Genomic DNA, 12,502 nt, shown 5'->3' on the forward strand with positions numbered 1-12,502 from the left:
CATAACTTCTCAATTAACCATATGCTTAAAAACAATGTTAACTATTTATTTTATCATAATATATATAACCATATTAAACTGCATAATTATTCCACTGCGTAACGCGCAAACATCGCCTAGTTAGATATAAGACGTGTTTGTCAAAATTAGTCGATAGCTGAAAGCCCTAACTTTTATCTGTGTGAAAATGTTCGGAAAAAATAGTTTTAAGCTTTTGACTGGTATAAAATAACACAAAGACAAAATATATAAATTAGAAGTTAAAAGTAAACTAGTCGAATTAATTTTTAAATTCAAAGCTTTTTATTTAAATAAAAGCTTTTAGAAACTTAAAAAAATTCGTTGCTGAACACCTAATATCTTAGAAGTCGAAGTGTTTTAATGGAGTGGAGAGGATATATATATATATATATATATATATATATATATATATATATATATATATATATATATATATATATATATATATATATATAGGTTCATGCGAAAACATAAATATCTTGCGAAAACGCGAAAACAAATTTTATCTTATAAAAATCAAACACATGTATTATAAAAAAATAAATTTATTAGCAATAAATTAAAGATAGTAAGTTTACATTGGATGATGTTATGATAATAAAGATTTAAAGACGGTTTTAATAATTTTTTTTTCACGTCCTTAATCATTTTTAAATTAATGTTTTCATAATAAAAATATTAAAAATCATACTTTGCTAATATGAAACAATTTTCTCATCTATCATCGATTATCATCATGTATTTCAAAGTTTGGATAAACTATTTTCCAAAATATAATGTCGAGGTGACACAATATCATAGGTTTTGCTTGTTTTCGCAAATTATTTTCATTTTCGCATGAACCCTCCCTATATATATATATATATATATATATATATATATATATATATATATATATATATATATATATATATATATATATATATATATAGACTCTAATAAATAAAGATTTTTTTTTTGTCACATGTAATATTCTAATTCATTTTGCCACATGCCATTTTGTGGTTATTTTAAATTAATTTTTTTTACACATGTCATTTTATGTTTTTTTCCATTTTATTAAATACACATACTATTAAACGTAAAGATGAAAATAAATATAATAATAAATGAATATCAATTTCATTAATGGACTTACCTTCTAATTTTAAATTTCTAAATTAAAACCTCAGTAATTTTCTTTGTTTATTTATCTAAATTATTTGTTTAAATTTAAAAGAGAATAAAACACTTTAATTTTAATAATTCATTATTTTTCTTATAAACTAAAAAAATGGACCTTCATATGTAATGTTTTTAAGGGTTTAGGTCATTTTTGGTAACTTCATTTTTGGTTTTGTGCTCATTTGGTCACTTAACTATTTTTAAGTTTTAAAAGGTCATCAAACTTTTGACTCTGTGCTCATTTAGTGACTTAACTTTTGGTTTGGTCACTTAACTTTTAGATTTGTGCTCATTTAGTCACCTTACTTTTAAAATTATGCTAATTTAGTCACTAAAATTTCAAATTTTTTTAAAAGTTTAGTGACTAAATGAACACAATTTTAATGTGAACAAACCAAAAGTTAAGTGACTAAATGAGCACAAAGCCAAAAGTTTGATGACCTTTTAAAACTTAAAAAGAGTTAAGTGACCAAATGAGCACAAAACCAAAAGTTAAGTGACCAAAAATGACCTAAACTTTCTTTTTTTTAAAATAAACTCATGTAATATATGAGTTTCACAGTGTGTGTGTGTGTATATATATATATATATATATATATATAAGGCTAAATTAATGTGTTTCTTACATTTATTGTGTGTTAAAACGCATCAGTAGAAATTTAGTATATTTAAATAATTATTTAATTAAATAAAGAGAGATATTAAATGATTTCCATAATTGTATGTATATTAAATTATATCCATAATATAATTCTCCTTTTATGGAAACTAATTAAATTCATCATTAATGTTATCAAAAACATTCATTTAGAATGAATTCGCATCTAGGTTTTTTTGTATAGATTTATCTTTTGTTTCAGGACACTCACTTAAAATACAATAAAGTTGCATGAAATATGAATAACGAAAGTGTATTGTACTAGATTACACTCTCATTCTGCTAGAATACAATGTCATTTTTCTAAATTCGAATTCATTCTAAAAAAAATATTATTGCTGATATTAATGACGGATTTAATTAGTTTCCATAAAAAAAAGAATTATAATTAATGTACATATAATTATGGAAATAATTTAATATCTATCTTTATTTGATTAAATAATAATTTAATTTTTACAAAATTCTTATTGGTGCATTCTAACACACAATAGATGTGAGAAATATTTGAACTTGCCTTTCTCTCTCTCTCTCTCTCTATATATATATATATATATATATATATATATATATATATATATATATATATATATATATATATACTCTAATAAATAAAGATATTTTTTGTCATATGTCATTTTATGGTTATTTTAAATTAATTTTTTTACACATGTCATTTTATGGTTTTTTCCATTTTATTAAATACACATACTATTAAATGTAATAATTAAAATAAATATAATAATAAATGAATATCAGTGTTATTAATGGATTTACCTTTTAATTTTAAATTTCTAAATTAAACCTCATTAATTTTCTTTGTTTATTTATCTAAATTATTTGTTTAAATTTAAAAGAGAATAAAATACTTTAATTATAATAGTTTATTATTTTTTTCATTTTTCTTATAAACTTAAAAAAAAATTAGATATTCATACTTACTTTTAAAAAAAATAAAACTATGTAATAAATGACTTTCATAACTAGCCTATTCAATGTATAAATGTAAGAATTAAAAGGCTGTGAAACATAAAATGTATAAATAGTTAAAAACAATAAAACCCGAATAATATTTGATTTATCTAATAAAGATTTAGCATTACAAATATGAAATTCCGTTCTTGTCCTTTGGGTTGATACCTTTTGTAAACCAGGGTTAAACTCCCCCTCCTTTTATATAACCCAACTTCACATTCACTCTACACTCAAAAACACCCACACACACACTCCCGTTTGACCAAAACTCCAGTCTCGTGGACCTCACACCATTCCTCACTGAAACACCGAGCACCGCCACTGCTGATTCCTAGATCTCACTCTCTTTTTCAAGCTCTTCTTTCATGGCGATTGAGTCGTTTTCGACATTTCTCTCGATTAATTTGTAAAAAAAAGTTTGACAGAAAGCTTTCCGGTATACAAACGGAGTTTTGTTAAATGGCGGAGACGACGGAGGCGTCCAAGGCAATGCCGGCGCAAGCAGAGAAGAGAAAGGAGCAGAGTATTCCGTTCTACCAACTGTTTTCATTCGCGGACAAGTTCGATTACGCTCTCATGATTTTAGGTAGCATCGGTGCCATTATTCACGGATCCTCCATGCCTTTCTTCTTCCTCTTGTTCGGACAAATGATTAATGGCTTCGGAAAAAACCAATCGGATTTGAACACCATGACTCACGAAGTTTCAAAGGTTATTCATCATCATCATCAACCTCATCATCATCATTATTATTATTATTATTATTATTATTATTATTATTATTATCTCTCCAGATTAAACGAGCTTCTTTTTTCTCAAATTTGTGAGGATTTTCCACAAAAAAAAAAAAAAAAAAAAAGCTATCTAATGACTAGTCTGAGTCAGTGGATTAAATATTTATTGTTTTTCAAATTTCGGTGCGATTAATCACAGGTTCAGATCTGAATATCTATTTACTCTAATTTAATGCAGTATGCTCTGTATTTCGTCTATCTCGGATTGGTAGTGTGCATATCGTCATACGCAGGTGAGAAGCTAAACTCGATCCGTTGTTGTCTCTCTTTTATTTTATATATATTTATATTTATATTAATTAATAAACATCGGTTTCCATAAAATTTTGATTTCACACTTCATTATTGAAAAATGCTTATTTTAGCCAGTTCACAAAGGATCATGTGCACGTGGGTTCCTCGTTATCCCTTGTCCTTTTCGTCACGCACTTGGTCAAAATTTTCAATAATTTTCTAATACATCACAAACATCTCCATCACTTTCGAATTCTAGCTTTTGTTTATGAAAATGAAATCGATCATGATTAATCAATATATAATTAGTTAATTAATTATGTTTAAAATTGAGTAAGAACAGAAATCGGATGTTGGATGTACACCGGAGAAAGGCAAGTGAGCACGTTGAGGAAGAGATATTTGGAAGCAGTTTTGAAACAAGACGTTGGATTTTACGATACAGATGCAAGAACAGGAGATATCGTTTTTAGTGTCTCCACTGATACTCTACTTGTCCAAGACGCCATTAGCGAGAAGGTAAATCTCCCTTTTCAACATTTCCTTTTGGACACATCTACTGGTTTTAATTCCGGAGATGTTGATGGATAATTTGTTACGAGAAACCTGAAACAGAAACATAAACAGAATCCATTAATGGCGGGGATGTGGGGTCCAATAAACGACGTCATACATATCTCAATATTTCATTCGCGCATATTAGCATACTTTGAATCATCATCTCGATAAAGAAACCTAACTGTTCCCCTTTCATTAGGTGGGGAACTTTATCCATTATCTCTCGACATTTTTGGCTGGATTGGTTGTTGGTTTCGTTTCCGCATGGAAGCTAGCTCTTCTAAGTGTCGCAGTCATCCCCGGAATCGCATTTGCAGGTGGATTATACGCTTATACTCTTACAGGTCTCACTTCCAAAAGCCGTGAATCCTATGCCAATGCTGGCATCATCGCTGAACAGGTAATCTACTAATCTTAAATCTTAAATCTTAATAAATTAATCACTTACTTTATATGATCATATATTAATCGACTATTGTTATTAATTAACAGGCAATTGCACAAGTAAGAACAGTGTATTCCTATGTGGGAGAAACCAAAGCACTCGATTCATATTCAGATGCAATACAACACACCCTGAAACTGGGATACAAAGCAGGAATGGCGAAGGGATTGGGATTGGGATGCACATATGGAATCGCATGCATGTCATGGGCACTTGTGTTTTGGTATGCGGGTGTATTTATTAGGAATGGGCAGACAGACGGTGGAAAAGCATTTACAGCAATCTTCTCCGCCATTGTTGGTGGAATGTAAGCTTTACTTTTTTTTTTTTTTTTTTTTTTTTTAAATATTATAATATTCTTTCTTCACAAAATTTTAATCAAAATAATCATAACAGGAGTTTGGGTCAGTCGTTTTCGAATCTTGGAGCATTCAGCAAAGGGAAAGCTGCTGGATATAAATTACTGGAAATCATTAAGCAAAAACCGACTATAGTTCAAGATTCTACTGATGGGAAATGTTTGACCGAGGTCAACGGGAATATTGAATTTAAGGAGGTGTCTTTTAGTTACCCTTCAAGGCCGGATGTTCTTATCTTTAAAGAGTTTTCCATTTTCTTCCCGGCTGGAAAGACAGTTGCGGTGGTTGGTGGTAGTGGGTCCGGTAAAAGCACAGTTGTTTCTCTAATCGAGAGGTTTTATGACCCTAATCAAGGTATATATCTTTAATCTTACTACCTGTTTCTTGTTTCTTTTTCACGTAATATTTAATAGAGCTCCTCTCCTTTTTACCTCCCTACCCTTTTACCATCTGTTATTTGGCATCACTTGTAAACAAAATGATAAATTGGTCATTTACTTCCAAAAGTAAAGAAAAAACTTTGTTTACAAATGGGTAAAATGGTCATTTACCTATATTCAGATTGTTCATTCTCAAAAAGAAATCTAATACACAAGGGTAAAAATAGCCATTTACTCGCATTGAGATGATTCATCAAAGTCCAAACAAGAAACATTTTTTGTGTATACAAGGGTAAAATGGTCATTTACTCACATTTAGAAGTTCATTTTGGCCAACAAAAGAAACAGATTTTGTGTTACAAAAGAGTAAAATTAGCATTTACTTTTAACTCACATTCAGTGATTCAGATGATTTTTTACGTTCCACAAAAGAAACATATTTCCATAAGATATGAGTAAAATGGTCATTTATCGACACTCATATGATTCCTTTAAAGACAGTCCAAAAAGGAAACAAACACTGTGTACAAAAGGGTAAATTGGTCAAATACTCATGATATCATTTCCCGCCCTGTGCAGGTCAAATCTTGCTAGATGAAGTGGACATCAAAACCCTCCAACTAAAATGGCTTCGCGACCAAATCGGTCTAGTCAACCAAGAACCGGCACTCTTCGCCACCACAATCCTCGAAAACATCCTCTACGGAAAACCCAACGCCACCACATCCGAAGTGGAAGCCGCCACGTCAGCCGCCAACGCGCATTCCTTCATCACCCTCCTCCCAAACAGCTACAACACCCAAGTCGGCGAACGCGGAATCCAACTTTCCGGTGGTCAAAAACAACGCATCGCAATCGCAAGAGCCATGTTAAAAAACCCTAAAATCCTCCTCTTAGACGAGGCCACATCCGCCCTCGATTCCGCCTCCGAAAACATCGTCCAAGAAGCTCTCGACCGCTTAATGGTCGGAAGAACCACCGTAGTAATCGCACACCGCCTTTCCACCATTAGAAACGTCGATTCCATCGCAGTAATCCAACAAGGACAAATCATCGAAACCGGGACCCACGAGGAACTTATTTCCCGCCCAGGGGCGTATTCGTCATTAATCCGGTTCCAAGAAATGATCGGGAACCGCGATTTTTCAAACCCGTCGACTACTCACCGGACGCGTTCATCGCGATTGAGCAATTCGTTGTCTACAAAATCTTTAAGTCTTCGATCCGGAAGCTTGAGGAATTTGAGTTATCAGTATAGTACGGGTGCGGATGGGCGGATTGAAATGATATCGAATGCGGAAACGGATCGGAAAAACGGAGCTCCGAGTGGGTATTTTTTTAGGCTTTTGAAAATGAATGCACCCGAGTGGCCCTATTCGATTATGGGTGCGGTTGGGTCGATTTTATCCGGGTTTATTGGTCCGACTTTTGCGATTGTTATGAGTAATATGATTGAGGTTTTTTACTTTGATAACCCTGCGAGAATGGAGAGAAAGACAAAAGAGTATGTTTTTATATATGTTGGAGCTGGTTTATACGCGGTTGTTGCGTATTTAATCCAACATTATTTCTTTAGTATCATGGGTGAGAATCTCACTACAAGAGTTCGGAGAATGATGCTTTCAGGTATACATTGATACATGTATTTTATTTTTACATTATTTTTACGCTATTACAATTTTTTTTTTTTTTTTTTGTTTATAGCGATAATGAGAAATGAAGTTGGGTGGTTCGATGAGGAGGAGCATAACTCGAGTCTAGTGGCAGCGAGGTTAGCAACAGATGCAGCAGACGTGAAATCCGCGATAGCTGAGAGGATCTCTGTTATATTACAGAACATGACGTCACTTCTGACGTCATTTGTAGTCGCTTTCATTGTCGAATGGAGGGTTTCACTTCTGATTCTCGCTACTTTTCCTCTTCTTGTTCTCGCTCATTTTGCACAGGTAATAATACATTATCCACAGATCCACTGCCTCTATTACTGTTTCATATGACAAAATATTAATAAAAGTACGAACTGAAACCACGCATGCTGCCTCCACATAAAGTTGACCATAGTCAAAATTGAAATTGCATCGGTTTTATTGATAATCTCGAATCTTGATTTTGGGTGATATTATCTTGATATTAAACGACAAGAATGTAGATTCAGTTTCAAAGTGGCTTGCATGTGCTTTCCTTAATTCCGGTTCATACTTTCACAAAACTCTTGCTCCAATAAAGGATCTATATTCTATACCACTTTTGCATTTGGAAAGTTCAAAAAAACTCTCTTTTAATAACAAAATGTATTTTAATATTTACATAAACAGTTCATTACAAATTTGGCTGATATGATATATTTAAATTGATAGGTTTAGTCCAAATTGTCTTTATGGTTTCAATTTATTTCAATTACTAGTTGTGATACCCGTATATTATACCCGTATATTATACGGGTTGATTAAAATAAAATGTTAAATACACATGATTAAATGAAAAGTTTATTTGAATTTGAAATTTGAAATAAGTAAAATTATGGAAAAAAAACATGAAAAAATTAAATTAAAATTATGTGTTTAGTTGTCAGACCAGTGTATTAAATTTGTTAATTATAACAAAATGTTAAATACGAATGTTTCAGTTGTAAATTTATTTAAAATTAAAATTGAAGTTTTAAATTCGAAATTTAAAATTTGAAACAAATATAGTTATTATGGTATGTTTAATTTATAGAAACTAAATAAATATCTCAAAATTATGACAAAATGACATGTGGCATAATTCATGAGAGAATGACATGTGACAAGATTATTTTCATTTATTAGATAGGATTTAATTTATAGAAACTAAATTAATGATATATTCAAAAATGAAAAATAAATTGGCAAAATTATTTTCATTTATTAGGTAAGATTCTGGTCTCTGGGTCTCGCTAAATCTAACTAGCTCTTAGTTTTAGTAAATGACTATTTTGTCCTTGGACTAACCCAAAAAACATATATATCAGTAGGACCAATATTAAAGAGAATCATAATGATATAATTAATAGCAAGTTAAATGTTATAATAAATTAATATTTATAACTTTTAAAGAAAACATTAAATGGTCGTTAAGTATACAAACACGTACGAAATTTGTGATCTTGAAACTGATAGAAATAAGGTTGGTGAAAGTTTTTGGTAAATTTTTACAGTGAGGTAAAATAAAAAAGAGAAGAAAAATAAAAGAGGACATGTGAATGCAGAATGCTACTACATTTACTGTGATGTCCATACAGAATGGCAGGGGAGATTCCTAGCCCGTGATCGTTGCACTTTCTTCTATAAAAACCATTACTTATTATTATACTTTAAAAAAAAAAATTATTATTCAACTTTCGCTCTTCTATTTATAATTTCTATTGAAGCCTGAATTGTCAGAAGCATTTATGCATTTGGAAAATGGACTGTGTTGTTGGGCCCCAAAACCTTCATACACCAGTACACCACGCTCTGTTATTGATCATATTCTTCCTTCACAAATCTAGTCAAATTGATTGCGATTGTGGGCACTGTAGTACTCATACATCAACAGGGTTAGCCTTGTTTTTTTAATCGTATGAAATAGTACCGGTTATTTGCTAAAAATATAATAGTTATAAATTTTCTTATTAATATATAGCAACTTAAATGAACAATTTTGCAAGATAAAAAATCTATGATTTTCGAATAATATGTGTAGTATTAATTTCGCAGCATAACCAACAAAACGACTTCATTTATTTTTGTTTTTTAATATTTTGTGTGGGGTATACAAAACAGCAAATTGTGAATGTTGCAGCAAGCAAAAAAGTGATGGTTATTTGTATAAAAAGTGAAAAAAAAGTCTATTTTTTGGCAAATTATATGCGTAGTGGCTATTTTATTATTTAAACTGTTATGTTCATGCATATGAATTTAAAACAGTCGTTTTTTAATAGATAAAATTTTGGCTACTATGTGCTTATAAATAACTTCTTATATTTGCCTTGTATATTGAGCAACTACCACCTTACTAGATGTATGTGTCCTTTTGTCCCATACCATTTACTTCTTAAACACTTCAGGGTCCCAGACGTGACTTACTTTTAACTTGTCAACTTTACTTCAAACCAGGGTAGTTTTGTCATTTTCGTTTTCCACAATCTTCAAAAACAAGACTTGTTTAAAAGTTTTTTATTGATGCTTATTTAATTATGTGATTATATTTTAGCTGTAATATTTGTTATTTGTCATATCATATTATAAATCACAATAGCGTTCTTATATAAAACATACAATTGACATATATATTCCAATACATAAATGTGTAATAGCTGTCGACATTTATGTAAATATTTTTATTTAATTAAATAGTTGTAAAAATACGATAAATAATCATAAATGAATCAATTATCTTGACTACACTTTTATAATACCATAATTTATGAAATTACTGTAATAAACTAGATGTCAGTCGAATTGGTAAAAAAACTACTAAATATAAGGGAATTATTTAAATTTATATAATTTACGAAAAAATATATACTTGAAAGTTAGAATGTTGTTTTTGATGTTAAAATTATGTTGATAGGTTGGAAATGAAACTTCCTTCACACAAAACTGCTACATAATTTTGGTGAAAAAAAAATGATATAATATTGTCGCTAATTCCTGTCTTATTTTTCAATTTACAGCAACTTTCTCTCAAAGGCTTCGCCGGAGACACAGCAAAAGCCCACGCAAAAACAAGCATGATCGCCGGAGAAGGAGTAAGCAACATCAGAACAGTAGCAGCCTTCAACGCCCAAGACAAAATCCTCTCCCTATTCTCCGACGAACTCCGTCTCCCCCAAACACAAAGTCTTCGCCGGAGTCAACTTTCCGGCATCCTATTCGGCATCTCACAACTCTCTCTCTTCGCATCGGAAGCCCTAATCCTCTGGTACGGCGCCCACCTCGTTACCAAAGGCCTCTCCACCTTCTCAAAAGTCATCAAAGTCTTCATCGTGTTGGTAATAACTGCAAACTCAGTAGCTGAGACTGTCAGCCTCGCCCCGGAAATCATTCGGGGCGGTGAAGCCATCGGTTCGGTTTTCTCGATCCTCGATCGACAAACTCGAATCGACCCGGACGATCCCGACTCCGACGTGGTCGACACTGTCCGAGGAGAAATCGAGCTTCGTCATGTCGATTTCTCATACCCGTCGAGACCTGATGTTCCCGTTTTCAAAGACTTCAGTCTGAGAATCCGGTCCGGTCAGAGCCAGGCTCTGGTCGGACCGAGCGGGTCAGGAAAAAGCTCGGTAATCGCGTTGATCGAGCGTTTCTACGACCCGACCGCTGGAAAAGTTATGATCGATGGAAAAGATATCCGGCGGTTAAACCTAAAATCTCTTCGGTTAAAAATCGGTCTAGTCCAACAAGAACCCGCGTTATTCGCCGCCACGATAATGGAAAACATCGCGTACGGGAAAGCCGGAGCCACCGAGGCGGAGGTTATTCAGGCGGCAACCGCCGCTAACGTCCATACATTCGTTTCCGGGTTGCCGGAAGGTTACAATACTCCGGTTGGCGAACGCGGTGTTCAACTCTCTGGAGGTCAAAAACAAAGAATCGCGATCGCTCGAGCCGTTTTAAAAAATCCAGCAATTCTGTTACTAGACGAAGCGACCAGCGCACTGGACGCTGAGTCAGAGTGCGTCCTTCAGGACGCACTCGAGCGACTCATGAGAGGTAGGACGACTGTCCTGATTGCACACCGTCTGTCGACCATCAGAGGGGTCGACAGTATCGGTGTGGTTCAAGATGGGAGGATTGTTGAACAAGGTAGCCATGGGGAACTTATTAGCCGACCCGAAGGGGCTTACTCTAGGCTCTTGCAACTACAACAACATCCTATGTGATTGTGATGTAACTTTTAAGAGTTAAGGGGTGGTTTTACGTAGAAGGAAAATAGTAAATTGTGCATTTTTTTTGGGGTTTCCAGTCGTTATGTTTGGTCGATTGGTTACATATTAACTACCCTACCCCCAACACTTTGTAATTGAATGCTTGTTGTGTTTATTAAGTTTTTATAATCCTTTATAATGGATGGTATTATATTTTTGGTATGAACTATTAAAAATTAAGGACATGTTTGCTTTATAGATTGTTATTATCAAACCCCAGAGGATTGGAATTCGGTACCTGGGTTCGTGGAGTGCTTGAATTCAATTCCTTTCTTGTTCTATTTATTAAAAGACCAGAATATACAATATGACTTTTATCATTGAGTTTCATCCCCAAACTAACGTTATAAATCATGATTTCTTCATATTCAATTTCTTTATAACTTTCTTTCATTTTAAAAGAAAAACATTTTATGACCTAGATACCTTTTAAAAGTTTAAAAATAAAACAAAATAACTGAATATTATTTCCTTAGGTAAATGATGTGATTTGTAGAAAATTCGTATGAATTTTGGGTAACCTCGTATGTAGGTAACAAACAACTTAACTTTTTTTACAAAATATAATTGATTAAAAAAACTACAATAGAGGGATAACGAACTATTTGTCTTCGTTTATAAAGTACTCTTAAAACCATTCAAATAATGATATTTACAATGTTCCAGTTGATTGTCTACCTTCTGATGCCTTTTTTTTTAAATTGATAGTGTTTTGTGAAAAAATTAGATAATTGCCAATTTATGACATTAAGTTTATGAATTTATTACATAACAAAATCAAATAAAAATCAATAATTATAAAGACAGATTATTGAATCTGGAGTCCTAGTAAAGTATCTATGGGTCTAACATTTGGGTCTTAACGACGTTTGTGATAATATCTGGTTTAAAAGTTATACTCGTTTAAAGTTGAATTTTGTTATCACATATATGTTTCATTTCACTTGTTCATGTATCTTAGTTTGAGCACATTTATAATGTA

General features: G+C 32.2%; 1 protein-coding gene across 1 annotated transcript; it reads left to right on the plus strand.

Moving 5' to 3' along the window:
• The first annotated feature begins 3,041 nt into the window (after window positions 1-3,041).
• Window positions 3,042-11,682, plus strand: LOC145109420 (ABC transporter B family member 19-like). Its single transcript, XM_079046565.1, has 9 exons — window positions 3,042-3,529; window positions 3,791-3,845; window positions 4,190-4,365; window positions 4,604-4,804; window positions 4,897-5,156; window positions 5,246-5,562; window positions 6,168-7,214; window positions 7,293-7,534; window positions 10,267-11,682. The coding sequence occupies exons 1-9, from the start codon at window positions 3,278-3,280 to the stop codon at window positions 11,473-11,475; spliced, it is 3,759 nt and encodes a 1,252-aa protein (XP_078902691.1). The 5' UTR covers window positions 3,042-3,277; the 3' UTR covers window positions 11,476-11,682.
• Window positions 11,683-12,502: the final 820 nt, after the last annotated feature.

This window comes from Lactuca virosa, chromosome 4 (assembly GCF_052849685.1).
Source record: "Lactuca virosa cultivar CGN04683 chromosome 4, Lactuca_virosa_CGN04683_v6, whole genome shotgun sequence".
Lineage (NCBI taxonomy): Eukaryota > Viridiplantae > Streptophyta > Magnoliopsida > Asterales > Asteraceae > Lactuca > Lactuca virosa.

Excerpts from the sequence above, each read along its gene's own strand:
- LOC145109420 (XM_079046565.1), top strand. The coding sequence starts at position 3,278 with ATGGCGGAGACGACGGAGGCGTCCAAGGCAATGCCGGCGCAAGCAGAG. Across the intron at positions 4,366-4,603 it reads AAGACGCCATTAGCGAGAAG|GTGGGGAACTTTATCCATTA; the intron begins GTAAATCTCCCT and ends CCCTTTCATTAG. Across the intron at positions 4,805-4,896 it reads CTGGCATCATCGCTGAACAG|GCAATTGCACAAGTAAGAAC; the intron begins GTAATCTACTAA and ends ATTAATTAACAG.